Here is a 21428-nt window from a genome sequence, read left to right on the forward strand (position 1 = left end):
ATTAACCGCATAACAATATTTGCCTCAAAAAGCAACATTTTTTAGTTTAAATGTATTTTAGTTGACGACTGAATCAGATAACAGACGCAGACATTAACAAAGTAAACTCAGCTCTAGTAACGTCTGGAAAATACATCTAAATCCAAACAGTAGAAACAGAAACAGAAAATATTCCTGGCCCAAAATGAACAGACCTAAAGTTAAAGAGTCATTTTAAGTCCTTTAACCAGCAGCTGTTCTCTGGTTCAGAGTCGACAGCATGTTCCAGAACCCGGACGGGATCAGCCAGCAGCTTTCCTTTCCCATTACCAGAATTCCAAGATAAAAAACGAGAGCGAACAGAAATATATAAACTGGTTTGGTTTTTGGATTTTGGCAATTCCTTTGATCATTTTTCCTTCAGAACTGAAAGATGAAGGCGTGTCAACAGGTGGCCAGGAAGTTAGAATATTTCTTTCAAAATAAAAGCCTAGATTAACACGTGGCATCATGCAAGCACATTGGATAATATTATACTGTACATACATAAAGAAGTGGCCCAGATACAACAACATTAATATGTTCTTGCAGGCAGACAGTGACCCCGAGGTAATGAAAGAGTATAAAAATTATAACAGCTTGTTCATGTTTCTGTGAACTGCTGAGTTACGTTTAGCCGCTGGAAGGTACTAAGCTGCCATATTACATGGTGGACGAGTCAATAAAATAATATTTAACATGCTCATATTTTCTCGAGAAGTGTTTACCTGGTCGAGATCAGTGCAAACTTCCCGTATAGTTTGATTAAATGTCTCGGGAGGCACGTCTGAGTACTTCAGGTATTCCAACAGTGACATAACCAGGACATAATATTCTGCCATATTGACACTTTAACTGGAAAAAGTTTTAGTTTTGTTTACTCTCACTAGTTTATCTTATTTATTCTAATTTTATAGTATTTTATATCGTGTGTATAAATGTTTGTCTTTTTTTCAACTTAATATTTGGCAAGTAAACTTTTGTAATTCATGAATTAGTGCAAAGTCTATCACTAACGTGTCCAGTTTGTTGCACTGAATATGTGCTCGTCATCGCAGGATTTAAAGCTCGTTGGTTTAGCAGCTACATGGTTTATGTGTGTTTTTTTTAAAAAAGAACTAATAGTGCATGAAAACAAATTAGTAAATTGTGAGATGGTGTAAAACGTAAAGACGTCAATTAACCATAAAATACTGTGAACAAAAAAAAAAACTCCTGTATTCTTCGCTATTTACGCATGAAAGGCAGCAAAAATAACCTTAACTGACGGTTAAAACATCGCGGTGGAAGCCTGGTGTCACGTTAACGTACCGGACTCATTCTTGTTCCGGCTGCTGTTGTGTGTTTGAATAACTTGCCTTTCCAGATTAAATGTTTGTTCTTGGACTTTGTGAAATATTTTTTTAAATAGTCCTTTTTTTTTTTACATTTTTTGTATGTACAAATTTTTTTTATTTTTATTTTTTGCTGATGCGACTTATACTCCAGAGCGACTTATAGTCTGGGAAATATGGTAATAACTATACCTCTTTGTTCAGGTATTAAACGTCCATCTCTACGTATTGTTTTCCTCAACATGCTAACATGCTAACTACCGTGAGTGTTTGCTGCTCGTGTACTGTAGAATGAAAAGAAATGCTAATGTTGATGATGCTAAGCGGCGTGGCCGCAGCTGTGTTAACGTTGTTTTTATAACGTCTGTGGCATATTATTATGTCTGTTTTTGCTTTTTGTGCCAGCAACCTGAATGTTAATCAGCTTTGTTATGTGATTCTGAGTGTATTTTATGCTAGTAGCTACTGTTGATTAATGGTGTTACCTTTGACAAGCAGCCATTGCTAACAGGCATTAACAGCGTTAGCCGGGTCCCTTTTTTATTGAATGGCAAGTGATTGAATTATGTCCTGTTTCAATGCCAGATGGCACCTCACGCTTGCCTTTGAGATTTTTTTAATATTTTTTATGCCGTTTTGATAATAGAGTTATTTAGTATGTCTATTAATTCATGCTGTAATTAAAGATGTATTAGCATGATGCATTTATCAGTCTTTATAGTTCACATTGTGATGAGCATTAAAAGACTTATTTTATTGCTAAAGGGTTTATGAAAAGTGTATACACAAAAACACTGAAACCAGATTGTTTTCTGTCTCTGGACCTGTGATGGACACTAGACAACACAGTCTAAGCCACCGGGGTTTATTTGACTTCTGATACTACTTGCTATACTACTAGCAGGAGGCTCTGCAGCCAATCACAACGCTCATCCGCCCCCCATCACGCTGGGACACAAACCCAGATAAAACTTTTCTTTTCTGTTGTTTCCCTCCATTGAACTGAGGACTGAGCTTCATGTTGGTCCAGAGAAAACGTGGGACTTCATTTATGGTGCAGCAGCTTCATTTGGGACATTATTACGCATGTTATGTAATAACCTGACTGCCATGATGACGATAACGCCTCATCCGTGACGGTGAGAATTCACCTGTGAGGCTGAGTCTAGAAATGTTGAATGAAATCAGAACTTCTGAGGAGAGCCAGGTCTCCAGGTGATGGTTTGGTGTTTGCTGGGTGTTATGGTGACCTGTCTGGAGCGGGTGGGAGGGGGTAGGATGGGTGGGGGTACTCACTGTTACTTACTTGAACGGCTTCTCTCCAGTGTGCGTGCGGATGTGGTTGTTGAGCGTTGTGGCACCGGCGAACGCCCGGCCGCAGTATCCACATTTGAAGGGTCGGTCGCTGGAGTGCGTCACCACGTGGTTCCTCAGCTCCGAAGGCTGCGAGAAGGACTGGGAGCAGTGGCCACACTGGTACGGTCTGACAGGGACAAACACACTCCGCTGAGCTGCGAGTCCTTCAAAGTTGCTGTTAACATGCTGCATCATTTACAGAGCAAAAACCCAACTAGAAAGAAGCTAAATATCCTGTAGCTGAATTCATTTGACCCTTTCTAAACTTTTCAATGTTGAAGCTCCTCTTTCATAACCGGCTGATCTCTAACCAGATGAATAAACTGGGAGGTAACGGGAGGATGCAGAGGCACTAGCAGCTGAAAGGAATGGCACGTCGGAGATTTGGAAGTATTTTGGTTACAAGAGAAGCGAAAAGCTACAAACACAAGAACTCTGTAAGACATGGCGGATGCTTGATGAGGAATCTCCGCGGCCACCTACAGGACGAATCCAGCAGACGCTTTCTGGTGCAGCCATCACCACAAGTCCTAATGAGCTGTGGACATGGACAGCAGCATGGACATCTGGACTGACAGCGTCAGGCAGTGGTCTGCGGTTAGCGATAAGGGATCTGGTGTGAAGTTATTCTCTTTCTAATATAGAACATCACAGCATCAATTTAAAAAACTCAAATTCATCTACAGACACGGATTTTACAAGACAAGACAAGCCACACTGGAGTATTAAACACTGATCTGCTTATAATCTATCAAAAGTTGGTGAATAAAAATAGTTTCATACTTTTGTAAACGTTAAATTTTCTGCTCTTGTTACATCACAGCAGTCAGATCTATCCTTCAACAAGGGAAATAAACACAAATACCTGAACGCTTCCAGATATTATTACAGGCAACCACAACAAAAAAAGATTTCACACACACAGCCAGGAGAAGTCGGACACTGCTCTGGTTACCATGGCAGCATGACCCTCATCAACAATGCAGGCCTTGATCATGACTGGACCATCTATCATGGTGTGTGTGTGAGTAATAGCAGCTAGAGAGAGTGAGATAGAGACAGTAACAGAGCTGGAATAGATGGCTATAAAGTGATTGTGTGTGCAGGGATGGAGTGTGTGCATGTGTGTGTGTGTGTTCTGGTCCCAAATGGGAGTTCACAGCGGGACTGAATCAGACTGGAACAAACAAGCAAACAATAGCCGTGTGTCTGCTAATAGAGTGTCCTGCTTCCAAGCAGCAGCTGATCTAATCTCTGAACACTCCTGCTAACATCATCCACTTCTTCGGTTTGCACTTCCAGCGCGATGCCGGGGCTCTGCTCGTATCTGCTCCTCATCGCCTCTGTTTCCTCCTATCGCCCCGACCTCTCATCCAGATATTAGAAACAATCATTTGATTTTAGCAGAAAAAGCTGCACTTTCAACTATCTGTCCAAAGTTTTAATGAACAAAAGAGAAAGTAGAAAGTGGTTCTTTACTGGGTCCAAACCAGAAAGGTTTGCTGTGTGTATGCATGTCTGCTCTTTCAGATTCAGATTAAATGTTTTGCTTCTACATTTAGTTCAGACTAAGCTAGTTAAACGCTAAATGGACTGTACTTATACAGCCCTTTTCCAGTCATGTTGACTCAAAGCGCTTTACACCACGTCACGTTCACCCATTCACACACACATTCATAGCTCGATGGCACATCGGGAGGCAACGTGGACACTTGGAGTCAGGGGAAGCCTGGAATCGATCTACCGACTTTCCTGATGGTGGACGACTGCTCTTCCTCCTGAGCCATACTCAGCTACTTCCTCTCAATCACGTTCCATAACGTCTATAGACGTGTGGATTTTTTCCTGCTGTTTGTTTATAGATCCATTGGATCTTAAAAGTCTCAGAGTTCCAGAGTTCGTCTCTACTGCTGGTTCCTAGAGGTTCTAAAAGTAGAACCTTCAGTTATTGGACCCCTCTCTGTGGAACCGGCTCCCAGTTTGGCTTGAAAGAGCTTGAAAATGAAGTGATTCTTATTTTGAGTGCAATAAGACAAAGCTGTGACATCAGTACAATTGGTCTGGTCCATCCAGGACATGGCCTGGTGCAACCGGGACATGGACCTGGTCCAACCGGGACATGGACCTGGTCCAACCGGGACATGGACCTGGTCCAACCGGGACATGGGCCTGGTCAAACCGGGACATGGTTGGATCCAGGCCGGTACACCCCCACAACGAGGACGAGATAAACAGACCAACATGTCCAGCGCTGTAATAAATCACATCATCCTGCAGCAGCGGCAGCGAGGACATGAAGAAGAGACACAGACAGTCCAGAAAAAACGGTAAAATGCTGTAAAATAAAATCGAAAAATTCTCACTTGCAGTTTTCCACATAAGAGGCGTCTGGCCGTGGGGGTGGGTTCATTTATCAGCCGGCTGGTCTATAAGTTCACGCCTCAGTGGGCCGCACCACTATTTATTAGGTGGGTTTTCTATGAAGAGCTGCATTGATTGTGAATAGTTTAAGTTGATGAATGTGTGGATATTATTTATTAAGGCAGCAGGCTGGGAGATTAATGCCCGGTTATTGTTTATTACAGTGGAAAGAGGAGGTGAAGCATAAACACATCCCTCTTCCACACACACACACACTCACACACATGTACATGCATATAAAACCACAGTATTTGCACTCACAAGCACATGCAAATTTGCTTCTTTAAATGCATGAATTACCACAGAGCCCTGACGTATGAGCCGTTTTACACGATCATCACACTACAAAACCAGCTGGGAAGTAAACGCATGACTAGGCAGAGAAGCAGGAGAGGAAAACATCTTCAAACATCATGTATGATGCAAGGTAAGAGGGGGTGATGTCGGCAAAAAATGACATCACAGTGTTTTTCTAAAACATCTCGATAATGATCTCAGACAAAATCGAAGCCTTTGGCTACACAAGATGTCAGAGCCTCGGTGACATCCTTCCACCGCTTACCCAACGTATCAGACACACAGCAAATTAATGCCTCTGCACTTCCTGCTGTACACACACACACACACACACACACACACACACACATATATATATATATATACATATATATACATATATATATATATATACACCACCGTTCCTGAGACACTGGTGATTATTAAAATAAAAATTAGGGGTGGGACTCGATTTAAAAAGAAAATTTGAATTAATTAGGGGCTTTGTAATTAATTAATCTTGATTAATCACATAACAATATTTGCCTCAAAAACAACATTTTTTAATTTAAATGTATTTTAGTGGACGACTGAATCAGATAACAGATGCAGACATTAACATAGTAAACTCAGCTCTAGTAACTTTAACTTTCTACATGTTTCCTCCACACGCTTCACTAAAGGGGCAGTGCACCCAAAAATGTGTTTTTTGAGCTGTAAACAACACAGTTTTACTTAATTGTGATGAAAACTACAGATACTGTTAATAAAATTGGTATTTTTTAATTAATTAATTTATTTTAAAAACGGGATTTTGTGGGTAATAATGGCTCATAACGCCCTCTACAGGTTAAAACCGGGTTATGTTTTTCGTGACATCGCGAGATTGTCTGCGTCACGAGAAAATGTTAAAAAAAACAACACAGCCCCTCCCTCCAGGTTCAGGTAGGCGGGGCCTCGCCTTGCAGGCATAGAAAGCCCCGCCCACCAACGCATATGAAGGGATGTGAACTTATCTGTTGTAGATCTGCTAGTTTCAAACTTCTGTTCTTTCACTGAGTTTCTGATTAAATCTTCCTGCAATGGGAGAATTTGTGCTTCTAAAGGGTGTAAAAGTAGTAGTAAGTTTATTTCGAGCACATACAAAACCAAATGTACAGCTATGAAAATTCCAAATACAAAAAAAAGAAAAATTAAACAAAGTTCATGCTCAAAAAGGAGCTAGAAGACGTAAAATTTATTATATCCCACCCCTTCTCCAAAGTTAAAATAATATTTTTCACTTCCTCTTTGTTTCCCATTTGAACTTTAAAAGTAAACCGGCCTTTATTCTTTACCTGCTGATCCTCATCTGGCGACAGACAGCAGCTCAAATCGTAGCAGCAGCTCTTCCTGCCGCGAGTCTCCACAGCTTTCCAGAGTTGCTGGAGCTGCTGACAGGCAGCTAACAGCGCTAACAGCTAACAGCGCTAACAGCTCACACTGATACGTTCAGGACCACCTGGTTCATGTGGAGCTGAGGAGGTTCAGGAGGGAAAGTCTTCCTCATCAAAGACGCTCTGTGGGGTAGCTGCTTTGTGGATCTAATTTGCATCTTAGTAGTGAGCTGAGCAGCTGTCTGTCAATCATTTCTGCCTGTGTATCCCGCCCCGCCTACTCTCCACCACCTGACCACCCCACACCTCCCACCCAACTATTGAGGTTTCAGGAATTTTTCAAATTCGGCAGTGGGTGGAGTTACGCAGAAAGTAGGGGGTGGAGCTACACTTTAATAAGCATTAATATGTGATGGTAAGCCAGGACAGGATCAGCCAGCTTCAGCTTCCAGTCTGGTCTTGGATCAGAGGTGGACGCCTCCTGCTCTGACTGCAGCTGGAAGCTAATAGACGGGGGAGGGGCCTGTGGACAGGGGAGGGGCCTGTGGACGGGGGAGGGACCTGTGGATGGGGGAGGGGCCTGTGGACGGGGGAGGGGCGGAAGCTGCTTATTCAGAAGTAAAAGTGCTCAATTTTCAAAAGTCTCCAATAACACCAGAAAAAAATCTCTAGATCTGTCGCCAGTCGCTTCTTTGAAATAGAGTCACTAGATGGGTCTGAAAACTCGCTAAATGTAGCACCAACGTAGCTAAACTAGCAACACTGATTCAGCCGAGCTCTGAAAACGTTCCGTGTTGTTTGGAACGCCTAACATGTTCCCCCAAGACCAACATAAATCACAGCTCTCATCAATACACAATCAATGGCTCTCTGACTGCGATTAAATGTAATTAATTAATCGTAATTAACGTGTTAAAGTCGCTAGTTAAAATGTATTAACTCCATAGTTTCTTTTTCCTTCTTGTTTATTTTAGAGGTTTTTTTCTGGAAGTTGCTGACTCAGCATTTCTGCTGACTCGATAAATGAGCATGCGGATGGAAAACCCAGCTCTTATCTGAGTTATGGTGCTGCTCAAAGATCAGGGGAGTCTACTGAGATGTAGGTGGAAGACAGGACAGAACAACAGCTGATATCTACATGTTTAGTGCACCTCCAGTAAAAATGGCCCCTTTTTAATGTCATGTTTTCATTTTCTCTAAAGTTGATTTTCAGCCTCAGTAACTCGGTGGATGTGTGTGATGCAGAGTGAAGGCTGTCGATTGACCCGCAGACCCGGTCTAATCTATACGGAGTTATATCTGCACAGTGAGGACGTCTCCTCTGTCATATGAAGACATTGTTCCCCCAAGACCAACAGCCATAAATCACTGCTCTCATCTCATCAATACACAATCAATGGCTCTCTGAACACACACACACACACACACACACACACACACACACAACAAAACACAGGAATGCATACAACTCTTTCCCACCATCATCCTTCTCTTCTGGCTTCCCTCTCAGTCTCTCCGTCTTTTTTCTCTTTTCCGGTTACAGCAACGGGTTACAGTTATAAACAAATAAAAAGTTGTGCGATTCCAATGCAAACAGATGCCATGATAACATGAGAAAGGGTTTACGATGACAACTTGTTGATGAAGGACAGGGAGCTGTACGCTGTCCTCACAATGCTTTATCTAGCAGCGCTAACAACTAGCTAGCTAGCTAACAACTCAAAGAATCCACAAGGCGTGTCCCAATTCAGGGTCTGCACACTTCGAAGTGCGGATGCGTCGGCCACATACGTCATCGCGGTGCGCGAAGTACTGTCCCAATTCACAGAATTTGAAGGACCCTCCGAATCCACCCTTCGAATCCGCACTTCGTTTGGCCTCAAACGAAGGCTGCTGGTGATGCATCCTTCACGGCCTCTTTTCTCCCACAATTCATTGCGCACAGGACGGTGGCGAATCAGCAACCTCAGAAGACTCGTATTAAGTTTAAATAAAGTTTTATTTAAAAAAAGTTCGTTTTTTTAACTACACCTTAGTATAAACGTTACAAAACCAAGTATATTTAAAGCATGTTTGTTAAATGGTGACATTAAAATTCGGTAATATTTGATATTCAGTGACTTTTAAGGGGTTAATGAAGTGTGTACCGGCTGGAAAACAACAGAGCCTCAAACCGTGTTTTTCTTTCTTTTTTTTGTTTTTTTACTGTCGGTGTTGCCGCTCCGTGTTCAGCGTCTACTGACGTTTCCTACGAGTAATTTCAGAAGTTTAAGTGATTCAACGTCCTGTGTTGTTGCTATGGGAAATTCTTGTAGACTAGGTAGGCTGTCCCATTTCACGAACGTTAAGCAGACTTCGAAGTGTGTAGACTACGGAGGACACTCTGTAGTCTACGTAGTCTGTGCACTTCGAAGTGTGCAGACCCTGAATTGGGACACAGCTACAGAGTTTAATCTTTCTTGTCAGCTTTACTGAGAATTTTTTCAGTTGTAAAACTAAAGCAAAGCAGAAAAAGATAAGCATGAATAAAGGACTTTTAAAGTGCAGTGGAATGGAGGCAGAACAGGAGTTATGGGCTCTCGTATTCAGGTTCCTGGTAAAAGTCGTGCAATCGTGAAGATGTAGAGGCCTGGATTACTGTCTGCAGCTGCTGCATAGAAAAAAAATGTTCTGATATGATAAAAGCTCGACTTAACTGTGGCATTAATTTCATCAGCCTGGTCCTAGTGAAGGAGTGAGGGTCCTCCGAGGATTACCCAGGATCCTGGCAGAAGTCCCACTCAATATCCCAGAAGACCAAGCCACCCGGGACAACCAACCACGCTGGCCTGGACAACCAACAACCCAGGAAACAGGTTCTCAGAACTTTTAGATTAGATTAAACTTCATTAAACCCAAAGGAAATTTGTCAGCTGCTCCACATATACATTAAAACCATTCCTACTATAATAATATATCATCATATAGCAAAAGAATACTTATAAAAGATAAATATATCAAAGCTTTGAACTAATGAAGTTCAAAAGCGCTTTAGTGCCCCCCCCCCGAGAGTTATATAGTCAGACCTGCACCACTGAGATGATCTTGTGTAGGAGCATCACCACCTGGATGGGAAACTGCACAAGACTTCCTGGCTCTTAAAAGGTTGGTCCGTTCAGCCGTACAGACCATCAGAACCACCCTTCCCAACCTGCAGGACATTTATAAAAAACTGTGCTTCAGCAGACCAGCCACCGTGGACACCATCTTCTCGCCGCCACCATCAGGCGCACATTTCCGCTGCCTGAGAGGATGAAGATCTTCTTTCTACAAGTCATTCGCCTAATTCAGCATCAATGCTTAAATCCTGCCCACTGTACATAGAACCTCCTCCTTGCTTTGTTTTAATACTCTGATATTTATGTTTTATGTTTTATTAATCCTCTTGCATGCATTTTACCTTTATTCTGTGTGGTTATTTCTTCTAGGGGAATAAATACGTTGGTATGGTGATGTGTAGGACCGGAAGGAAGGCAGCTTTTCTTTGGGACACCTAACAGAGCTTCAACTGATGGAGTCAAACAGAAACTGAAAGCTGCAAAAATCCACCCACAAAAGAGATTTATATTCTCATGGAACGCATCTAAACATCTAAAAACAGACTGGAGATATTTGTACGAGCCCTTCCATCACGGTGATGGATCATCATCCTGCAGCTACACATTTTTCAACACGCCCAGCCGGGTCGGCACACATCTGTGTTAGTGGTAAACGTGAATTTATCTTCAGTGTTGGGCGATAAATCTCCTCAACATCAACCGCTCAGCTTTGTTTTAGTCTTCTGTGCAATTTGAGTTAATTGTTTTGAGATTTTTCTCAGCTTACAGAGCAGCAAGTAAACCTCGAACCGGGACATGAAAGGAGCTGCATTCTGCACATTAACATCAGAAAAGATTTATATTTTCATTTCTACAAATATTTATGAGCATGGCTGAGCCGCCCGTCTACAGATGCAAAAACAACAAATAGTTTCTAAACGTGTGCAGTCAGAAACGGGGATGTTGACTTCACTCAGTACGAAGGCGGATTATTACCCACAATGCTCCACTTAACTCAGAGCGCTGTGGAGAGAAGAACTACGACTATTTAAGTCTAAATCTGTCTAAATGAAGCTAATCTACAGCTGAGACCAAACCTGCTGGAAAACTGAAGGTTGAATGTCAGACTTTTTGTGGTGTTCAAGAACCAGATCAACTAAAATGATGAATAATTCACTTCCTCCTGATCAGACGAACATCACAGACGTTTTCCCAGTCGCGTCTCGTTTCCAGGAAACCTCCGATCGGGCTGAAAGCTGGAACGTCTCGGACAGTCCGCTCAGGTCATTGCTTCACCTGTAGGAACCCAGTCCTCAACACGGTTCAACGATGGATGGCTGGTTCAGGAGGCCAGCGACCCGAGCCGGTTTAGAACCCCTCAGATAGTGGAACAGAAGAAATGAATGACAGGAAGAGGGAGAAGAAAGAGTTGAGATGAGGTGAAGGATGAGAAATGAAGAGGATGAAGGAATGAGAGAAAGAGAAATATGGAATGAGGGAGGGGGGGTATGGGTGAAAGTGGGAACAATGGATACCAGGAGGGGATAAAAGCATGGATGGGGAAGTGAGAGGGAGGAAAATGGATGGATGGATGGATGGATGGATGGATGATGGATGGATGGATGGATGATCGATGGCTGGATGGCTGGATGGATGGATGGATGGATGATGGATGGATGGATGATGGATGGATGCTGGATGGATGGATGGATGGATGGATGGATGGATGGATGATGGATGGATGATGGATGGATGGATGGATGGATGGATGGATGGTGGATGGCTGGATGGATGATGGATGGATGGATGGATGATCGATGGCTGGATGGCTGGATGGATGGATGGATGGATGATGGATGGATGGATGATGGATGGATGCTGGATGGATGGATGGATGGATGGATGGATGGATGATGGATGGATGATGGATGGATGGATGGATGGATGGATGGATGGTGGATGGCTGGATGGATGATGGATGGATGGATGGATGATCGATGGCTGGATGGCTGGATGGATGGATGGATGATGGATGGATGGATGGATGATGGATGGATGGATGATGGATAGATAATGGAGGAGGAAGGAGGACAGGGATAGGGAGGGTGAGAACTGGAACAACAGATGTGGTGAAGGGTGAAGCAGGTGATCAAAGGTGTGATGGGGGCGTGGTCTCGTGGTGGGCGTGGCCTCCCGATGGGGCGTGGTCTCATGGTGGGGCGTGGCCTTACGGTGGGGCGTGGCCTCACGGTGGGGCGTGGCCTTACGGTGGGGGTAGTCTGTTACCATATTAGTTTAATTTCTCATTCTGGATTATTGGTGGAACAGTCCGGAGAGAAAACGTTCATTTTTACCACATCTCTGGAAAATCTGGATGTTTCCTGGTTAGTTTGATCTGAAACGTTTAATTCTGATCCTCAGCTTTCTGTTCTCTGGTATGAAAGTTGATTATATTACATTCATTTAGCAGACGCCTTTCTCAAAAACGACTTAGAAATATAAATAAAAACTTTCACAAAATGACACCTGAGATCAAAGTCAATGATAATAAATAAGAACCCGTTTTCCCAGCGAGTCAGTAAACGCATCATTCATCAAGGCTGTGGTTTCTGCTGGTGTAAAACCTGTAGGCCCATTCGTGTTCTGATGTTTTTCTCCTGCTTCCTCACTCATCACCATCACACAACTTGAGCAGACACCAGCTTAAAAGCCAATCCGAGGCCTCCTGACATAAACAAACGGCTCCTCTGATGATGGATTCTGTTGAAACGACACAGACAAAGTTTTAGAAAAAGAAACAGCAGAAAAAAACAAATCTGAAAGAGACGGAGCTGAGCGGCAGTGTGCAGATCTTTTTAGGCTGATATAAAAACCCATCAGTCTTCGGCTCCCAATGTTCCTATCAAATAAACATCAATAACTATGTATGAAGGCAGAGAAGGAGGGCAGAGTGATGGAGGGAGGGGACGCTGGACAAAGCAGCTTCGTTTCACAGAGACAAACATACTGGTAGAAGATCCAGAGACAAAGAGACAGAAAGTGGTGAAGGTTTCCTGCAGGAACCTCCAGAGCCGACAACGGCCTCCATCACCGTTCCAGCCAACAGAAATCCTCCACGAGTGTCGACACGTTTGAATATAATCAGCGTTTATTTTTTCTGCTGTTCAGTTTGTTAAAATACAAAAAACAAAAAAAAAAAAAAAAAAAACACAAACAAAAAACAAAACAAAACAAACAAAAAAAAAAACACCTGATGTCAGAATTTTAAAATGACTTATTTTAAAATATTTAGCAGATATTCCAGATAATTTTTAGATGAACATAAACAGCCACATATCTATAATCACCTGCAGAGCCCCACAAACCTGCTCCATGATGAGAGCAATGGACCACAAGAAGTTCTGTAACTACACCACAATCCACCTGAAGGACCAGGAAACTGCCACGGTTACCACCTACAAGTCTGCTGTCAGTAACCCGAAGCTGCTCTAAAACGTCGTGACAGGCCACATCTCCACATGAAGGCTTATGCAGATGCACTGAGGGAACAGCTGAATGAAGACAGAAACCCTTAAAGAGCTGTTGTTCCAACCAAGGTCTACAGAAGCAGATGGGCTCCAGCAGCAGACACACCGGGTGCCTCCTGCCAGCTAAGCCACGGTGCCGGACAAATAGACTAAAAAATTCATTTATTCCGGCTTCCATTGGCTTAATGAATAGTGGGTGTTTAAATGAACCTGTGTGATGTTGTTGTTTTGTTTTGTTTGCTTGTTTTATTTTTAAATTGAATGTGGCGTCATTTTCATTGTCATTGCTGGCTGCACAACAAATTGCCCCTCAAGGGGATAATAAAGTTTTTCTAATCTAATCTAATCTAAGAACAGGAAACTGAGGCTACAATTCACACACACTCTCCAACACTGGACATGGGTCCCGATGGGTCACGATGGGTCCTGATGGGTCCTGGTGGGTCCTGATGGGTCCCGATGGGTCCTGATGGGTCCTGATGGGTCACGATGGGTCCTTGTGGGTCATGATGGGTCCTGATGGGTCACGATGGGTCCTTGTGGGTCATGATGGGTCCTGATGAGTCCTGATGGGTTCTGGTGGGTCCTGGTGGGTCCTGATAGGTCCTGATGGGTTCTGGTGGGTCCTGAGTTTTTTGATGCAAAATCTGAAGCCGATGTTTTTATTATGAAGGATTTGTGCAGAGGTTTAAAAAGGCGGCTTTTTATCTTCTTTGTCCACAACAATTTAAAAGCGACCTTCTGAGGAGGTCATGTGATCAGGGTTTACAGGTCATGATTAGGGTCCGCGAGTCCATGAGATCATGTGATGAGGATCTGCAAGTCCCTGAGGCCATGTGATCAGGGCTTTTGGGTGCAGCAAAGACGATTCAAGACTAAAGGTGACAGAACCTTTGCAACGGTCGCTCCTACTCTCTGGACATTCCTCTGAGCCTCAGATCCATGGACTCCCTGATCTCCTTTAAAAAGAAGCTAGAAGTCGATCTTGCCTCCTCTGGACGTCTCAACTTCAATATATGAAGGAAAACTAAAGCTGGGACTCTGACATGTGAACTTCTCAGACTCACCTCTGGTCCACTAGACTCTTTGTCTTAGTCCAGCAGGGGCAGAGAACCTGGTCCATCTCCAGTCCAGCTGACCGTGATCTTTATTGAGGTCCTGGAGCTGCAGGACTCTCCACTGTTTGGCTTGTTCAGCTGAATTTTATCTGCTCCTCTGTCCCATAAAACCTTCCTATTGACAGGCAGCTCCCCATCGACCCTCCCCCCCCCCTCCATATCCAGCCCACATTTTTCTTCCCTATGAGTATTAGTTTATTGAATAAGTGGCATCTGTTTTCCTGGCCCGTCACCGTAAGGCGAGGTATTTCTCACTGACGCACTCGGCTGATTTATACACTGCTCTGACTCTCCACATAAAAATAAAGCTAAGCAAAAAATTTCCAATACACCCCCCCACACACACACCCACACACACACCTCCTCTTCCTCCATGCATGCTGTATATAATTAACTTGGCAGATGTTGTACGCACTCAGACACTTCTACACTCTCTTCAGTCTCATCCATGAACTCCCCTCGCTGTCACTGACAAGCAGCGCGATGACGAGACAACCGAAGCCATAAATTAGAGGAAAGTGTTGGATTTGCTTCCACTAAAAACTACAGGAACAGTTTAATAAACTCTGTTACTGGGTCTGATTCTGCAGCAGGTTTCAGCTACTTTTACCAAAGTTTCTGCATTTTCTGCAACAACACTGTTCATTCACACAGATGATCCACCGGAGCGTCTTCTCGTCTTTCAGGACTTTTCATCAGTTTTCAATACAAAACAAACTGACCTTTTCATTCAAAAAAGATTCAGAAGAGTCCTTTTCTCATTAACCTTAAAACTCTACGCGTTTTAGAGAGTTTTGGTCCAGCTGTGTTTTTATTTTTAGTGTAAAAAAAACAAAAAAATAAAAGCTTGTCCATTTTAATCAGCATCAGACATGATGTTTCTCAGCTGTCAGACTGGGAGGTAAATGATGTAAAATGAATGTATGAATAGATAAAGCAGCATAAAGGTCGACCAGAAGAAGAAAGCAGAATTTATTACTAACAGAACTTTGTAGAAATAACACACAGATCAACAGTGACCAAACCTTTTCTCATCTCATCGTTCTCTCAAGTCTTGGCTTTCAGGAGAAAAAATATTGTTATTGAAACAAACACACAACAGAAACTATTTCCATGTTTCCACTTTTTCCTCATTTCCAGTTATTCCTGCTACTATTTACCTGCTATCCTCACTAAACCAACTCCAGCTCAGCTGCTTTGTGGCGCCACCGTGCATCAGAAACGTCTTCTTGGCTTTATTCCAGCCATAGAGGAGCATTATTTTTCTTCTTTTCACACACACATAGAACTTTCTGCTCACTGGTTGATCTTTGGCTGCTCCTGATTGGACGTTACCGTCAATCTAAGCTCTCTGATTGGTGGAAAGTCTGACAGGAAGTGGAACTTTCATGCATGCATTGGTCGTGGCTGATGTGATGCAAAACTAATTTCAGACGCGTTTCTGACACTAAAGTGGTAGTTTTATACTGTAATCCTGCAGGTAAGGACAGAGACGCTGAGAAGACGTGGACATCCTACCTGTCAGGGTTCTGAGGACAGACGTGCATCTGCAGCAGGATCCTCTGGGTGAAGGTCTTGAAGCACTGCCCACACTTCCACAGATGCCAGTCGCTGAATTCGCTGCTCAGCTGGCTGGTGGAAGTCGGACTCGCCAACACTCGCTGGTTCTTTGACCCCAACTGGCCAAAACTGGAGTCCGACTGAGCCCCCATCCCGACCTTGTCCAGCAACGAGAAGCTCCGGGAGCAGGGAGAATGTGGGAAGACCATGGAGCGCATGAGGGTGGCCGGGGGATTGGAAGAGGAGGAAGACGAGGAGGAAGGTTTGCTGTTTTTGCTGAAGGACTGTAGGGACTCCTGCCGGGTCATGGCCTCCACCACGGTAGCTGGGACGTTTACTGGGACAACAGGAAAAACAGAAATGACTGAATGTTTCCTTCAACATGAGCTTTGTAGACTTTTTACTGGGATGAGATTTTAACATGACCGCCTCAGCAACCAAAAAGAACCCAGCAGGAGACGTGGACAATCATTCCTCCTTCAAATGACTGGGATGAATATAAGACTATAAACCAACCAATAATCAGAAAGTTCACCTTAAATTTATTAGCAATATAAACAATTTCTGGGAAATGAAAAAGAGAACCAGGCTGTAAAAGAACTTTAATTTTTTCATTTATTCAGTTTATTTTAAAGGACAATTAATCCGTGTTTCAGTTTAGATCTAAAATGTCCCAAATGAGCGAATTTTCATCTGTAGTCCAACAACATGCAGTCCACACATTCCAGTAGAAAACGTACAGACATGACGCCACATAACTACACGCCAACATGAGAATAAGATCAATAAAACCAGGCGGCTTAGTTTCATAATAAATCTAAACTTGTTCTAGAGGGAAGGGGGCCTTAGATTCCTGCTGCTGGGATCTAGTGCAAAACAGAAATAACCTAAATAATAAAATAACTCTAAAAAATAAATATATAAGATATTAATGGAATAATTATACAAAATAAACCCAACAAACCTGATCTTTTAGGGGTGCCCCAGCAACACTCTGGTTCAACAAAAATGTTAAATTAAGCAGTTACGATAATGAATCATCAACATTTACACAGTTTTAGAGGAAATTTCCAAACATTGAGATATATATCGTGTATTGTGTATCGTGTATCGTGTATCGGGTATCTGTTATAGGCCGTATCGTCCAGCCCTACTTACCGCAGTTATAAGTAAAGAGCAAGTCTCTTACACAAATGTGCAAACGTCACATTAAATTTGAACAAGAACTAATAAACAACTGAAAACCTGGAGACACGTAAAAAACCCAAAGAGACTTGAATGATCCTGAACACAGCAGCAGGTCTGGTCCAAAGTCCAGGCCTCATACTGAAACAGCTGTTTGGGCGAATACAACAACACACGTAAAACTTGCTGAAAAATGTCGTTTACAGCGTCCATCGATGGCGATCTCAGCCCCAACACACCTGCTGGAGGTTAAACACCTGTTATTACCGCCAGTGTTTTTACTTCCATATGATCAGGAATAAAGTTTCAGTTGCTGTTTGACTTTTGTGCATTAAATCTTGGTGTTCTGTACTTTATAGGTTTTAAAAACAGCACATAATTGTATTTGTCCTGGTTCTGGTCCGATAAGAGCTGTGCAGCAAGAAAAGTGAGCAGAGATGCCAGAAGGATAAAAGCATTAGGCCGAGAGAAGAAGAGCAGATTCAGGATAAAGTGTTGCTGGAACATAAAACAGAGCAGAACAGTGGCATTAACAGGAAAAGGAACGTTATATAAAAGTGTGTAAATTAGATTTGGGGTGAAGCAGCTGATGCCAGCTGTCCTCACTTGACCCAGAAGTCAGCCGGGTTTTGTTCTGTGGTCTGACCGAGCTGCAGACCTGGACTCCATAAACCTTCATCATGTTTGAATTGACATTTAAAGGGTTTGATTCTTTAACTTGCAGCAGACTGCTTTGCTTTATTCTGTAAAACTAGAAGAATTCGGCTTGTGGACTGGCAGGAAGTCAAACTGTAAAATAAAATGCATTTCCTGTCACATACATGCAGGGAACTTTGGGGTCGTGTCCAAACCTGAACTTTATCCTGCAGTTTTCCCCTGTTCTTGATCTCGTATTAAACATGACGGACCAGAATGTGGAATTTGGAAAGACTGATTTAATTACTCACTTTTTTCCTGCATCTTCAGAAACAAAATACATGATTTTTGTCGGTCTTATGTTTTAGTTTTCACCATTTTACAGGACAAACGCTGCACATGGAGAGAAATAAAGCCCTTTTGTGTATTACTTCCATCAGTGATCCTTGCTGGAGCCAACTTGCCTCTAACGGAACAGACTGGAAATAATGAAGGTGACACACACCTGTTTGTACAGGCAAAACCAGAATATCTTTAACTCATCTTTTATTCCCAGTAGAAGATCAACAACATGTCAGATGATGAAACGTTTCACCATGTGATGGAAATATGAGCGGATAGTGAATCTGATGCAGCAACACGTCTGGATAAAGTTGGAACAGGAGCAACAAAAGGCTGGAAATGTACCTGGTACAAACCAGAAACACCTGGAGGAGCATTTAACAACTAATCAGGTTACCTGGCAACAGGTCAGTAACATGACTGGGTATAAAAGGAGCATTTCAGAGAGGCAGAGTCTCTCAGATGGAAAGATGGACAGAGCTTCACCAATCTGAGACAAACTGGATCTAAAACTGTGGAACATTTTCAGAAAAATGTTCCTCAGACTTTGAAGATCCTCCATCTACAGTGTAGAATATCATCAGAAGATTCAGAGAATCAGGAGGAATCTCTGTGTGCACTGGACAAGGATGAGGGTCAAAGTGGATGCTGATGATCTTGGGGTCAAGACGAGTTGCTGCCATCAGATTCACAATCAGCTCATATTTTCCATGAAATGGTAAAATGTCCCAGTTTCATCATCCTGTTTGTTGTTCGGTTCTACTGGGAATAAAACATGACCTGATGAGAGTCTGTATTTATTTACATTTTACAAAGAGACCCAACTTTTCTAGATTTAGGACTGTAATTGCTGCAGAAGCTGGGGTAGAGTGAAGTTTTTGGGGTGGGAAGGCCTTTTCAGACAGACAGCCAACAGCCAGTCCAGCCAGACGGAGACAGAGGGACAAATATAAAGCAGTCCTGGGTGAAAACGCTTTTCCTGCTCATGACTTCAGATGAACACAGGAAGGGTTTCAGGGGGAAAAGTCCTCCAGACTCGGACAGTGTCTGGACCAGCAGAACATCTCTGGAAAAACCTGAAAGTAGCCGAAGATTTGAGTCTGAGCCAAAGGTGCTTCAGAAAGTTAAACTCAGAGGAATATTTATTTAAATCTCTTTATTTATAATAAATGACCAAAACACTCACCAAATATGTATTGCCACCCTGGAGTATTGTGCATAAACTGTGTGGAAAATAAGCTGAATTTAATCTAACATGACCAACAAGCTCTCAGTTGGTCATAAGCATTTTCCATCCCTCATCAGCTCACCTCTGCCATCAGGCCACCAGGCTTCATTGATCCTCTAATAACCTTACGAGGAGATAATTACACCATTTGTAAGTTGGCCGACGGCGCTATCGACGGCAGCGTTATGCGCCGCTCACCCACACTTAATTCATTTTCCTACTAACATTGCAAGCACAAAAATGCGAGTCAATACGGTTTGGGTTGAGTATGAGATGCATCATCTAAATGGGAGAATTATGCAGATGCAGTTTGCAACACTGCAGCGTCTGTGTTTTCTTTCCTTCTGATCAACAGGAGTCTGACATGAATGCAAACTCACCAGACTCGTCTCTGCTGGACAAAGCACGGCGTTTTGTTTGCTGCTGAGGATGAAGAGGATGTGGGTGGAGAAGTTCTTTCTTCATGTCCGGGACCCATTCACATACTAATGCGGTTTTAGTTTAATGGATCTCGTTTTTGGAGATGCAGCTTAATAGTTTAAAACCTTGTCAAAAATATGACATGATGCAATGAGAGAGATTTACATATCACATGTATGTGAAACTGCACATACCAGAAGTCCAATAGGCTGATAATTCATGGAATAAAATCAGGCTCCTACAAGAACACACAGAGCTCAAATTAAACACAAACTGACTAAATGTTAGATTTTACTGCATCAAAAAAGGACAAAATAATAAAATATATTTTCTTGACTTTTCTTCTTTCTACGTCTGCAGCTCATTTTCTTTGTTAGTTTAAAAAATCCAGCTGAATTTTCATCTAGTGTTGGACGTTTAGTTGCTTTTTGCTGCTTTAAGACCCATTTATGCTTGACGCAGAAGACAGATACGCAGACGGACGGACAGCTTCGTTCATCTTCTGCATCGATTACATACGTAACTTGGTCCTTTTTCAGGGAGCTCAGCTATCCATCGCTTCACACAGAAGAAGGTGCAATACCAGCAGAAATCATGGGGGCAGTGCTGAGCAGAATAGCTGACATGTGACTAGCGAAAGAAACAAACCAGAGAAGAAGAAGAGGATCAGAAAGGGAACCAAAAAGCAGAAGAAGAATGAAGATGAGTGCTACTGTAGAAACTACGCTGGCTTTTGAAGAAAGATTATATGTGAGTGTTTAGGGTGTTTTGGGCAGATGGAAACAACTTTATAGCGGCGCATTACCGAAGAAGTGAACTCTGAACTCAGCACTGCCCCCCAGTGGAGGAATTGGTTCAACAACCATGGCAACGTAAAAGAAGTATGAGGACGGCGACATATGACATTTGAAATGCACGTCACTATTTACGTACATAAGGGAGCATAAATGGACCTTTAGCACTAAAGTGATGGATAGCGTTAGCTAACGTTAGCTAATACTCAACCCAGCAACTTTAGCTACAGGCTACCAGCTAGCTGAGTGTTTTCTTCGGTTTATTTAAGTTTGTTGAGCAACTTACTGACACATTATCACCTCCAAGTGGTGCTGCATTGCAACTGAGATTCTTATGGATAACAGTGATATCTACCCTAACCCTCTGAAAGAGAACCCCCACCACCTCCTCAGGATGCCACCTCTTCGTAGGGTCAACACCTGCTGGATGGAAATCTGAGGTTGATACAGTCTGAACCAAGCCGCATGGTGAAGGCCAAGGGCCTGATGTTCCAGGTCTTGGATGGATGGACGGACGGACGGACAGATGGATGAATGGATGGATGGATGGATGGATGGACAGACGGACGGATGGACAGATGGATGGATGGATGGATGGACAGACGGACGGACGGACAGATGGATGGATAGGTGGGTAGATGGTAAATGGTTTGCTGTAGGGAAAGCTGGGGACAGGAGGACAGTGGCTGATAAAACTACGTGGACAATGAGGACTGTCCTCTCCGTCCTGTCCTGTCCGTCCTGTCCTCTCCGTCCTGTC

At 43.0% G+C, this 21428-nt stretch overlaps 1 protein-coding gene across 1 annotated transcript in view; it reads right to left on the bottom strand.

The window, feature by feature from the left end:
- The window catches only part of prdm6 (PR domain containing 6), a 56483-nt gene that overhangs the window by 9120 nt on the left and 25935 nt on the right, over positions 1 to 21428 (bottom strand). Inside the window, exons 3-4 of the mRNA XM_041998707.1 lie at positions 16022 to 16400; positions 2659 to 2835 (exon numbers count right to left, since the gene is read on the bottom strand). Of these exons, the coding sequence (XP_041854641.1) occupies positions 2659 to 2835; positions 16022 to 16400 (556 nt within the window). The remainder of the gene's footprint in view (positions 1 to 2658; positions 2836 to 16021; positions 16401 to 21428) is intronic.

This window comes from Melanotaenia boesemani, chromosome 11, assembly GCF_017639745.1.
Source record: "Melanotaenia boesemani isolate fMelBoe1 chromosome 11, fMelBoe1.pri, whole genome shotgun sequence".
In the NCBI taxonomy this organism is placed as follows: domain Eukaryota; kingdom Metazoa; phylum Chordata; class Actinopteri; order Atheriniformes; family Melanotaeniidae; genus Melanotaenia; species Melanotaenia boesemani.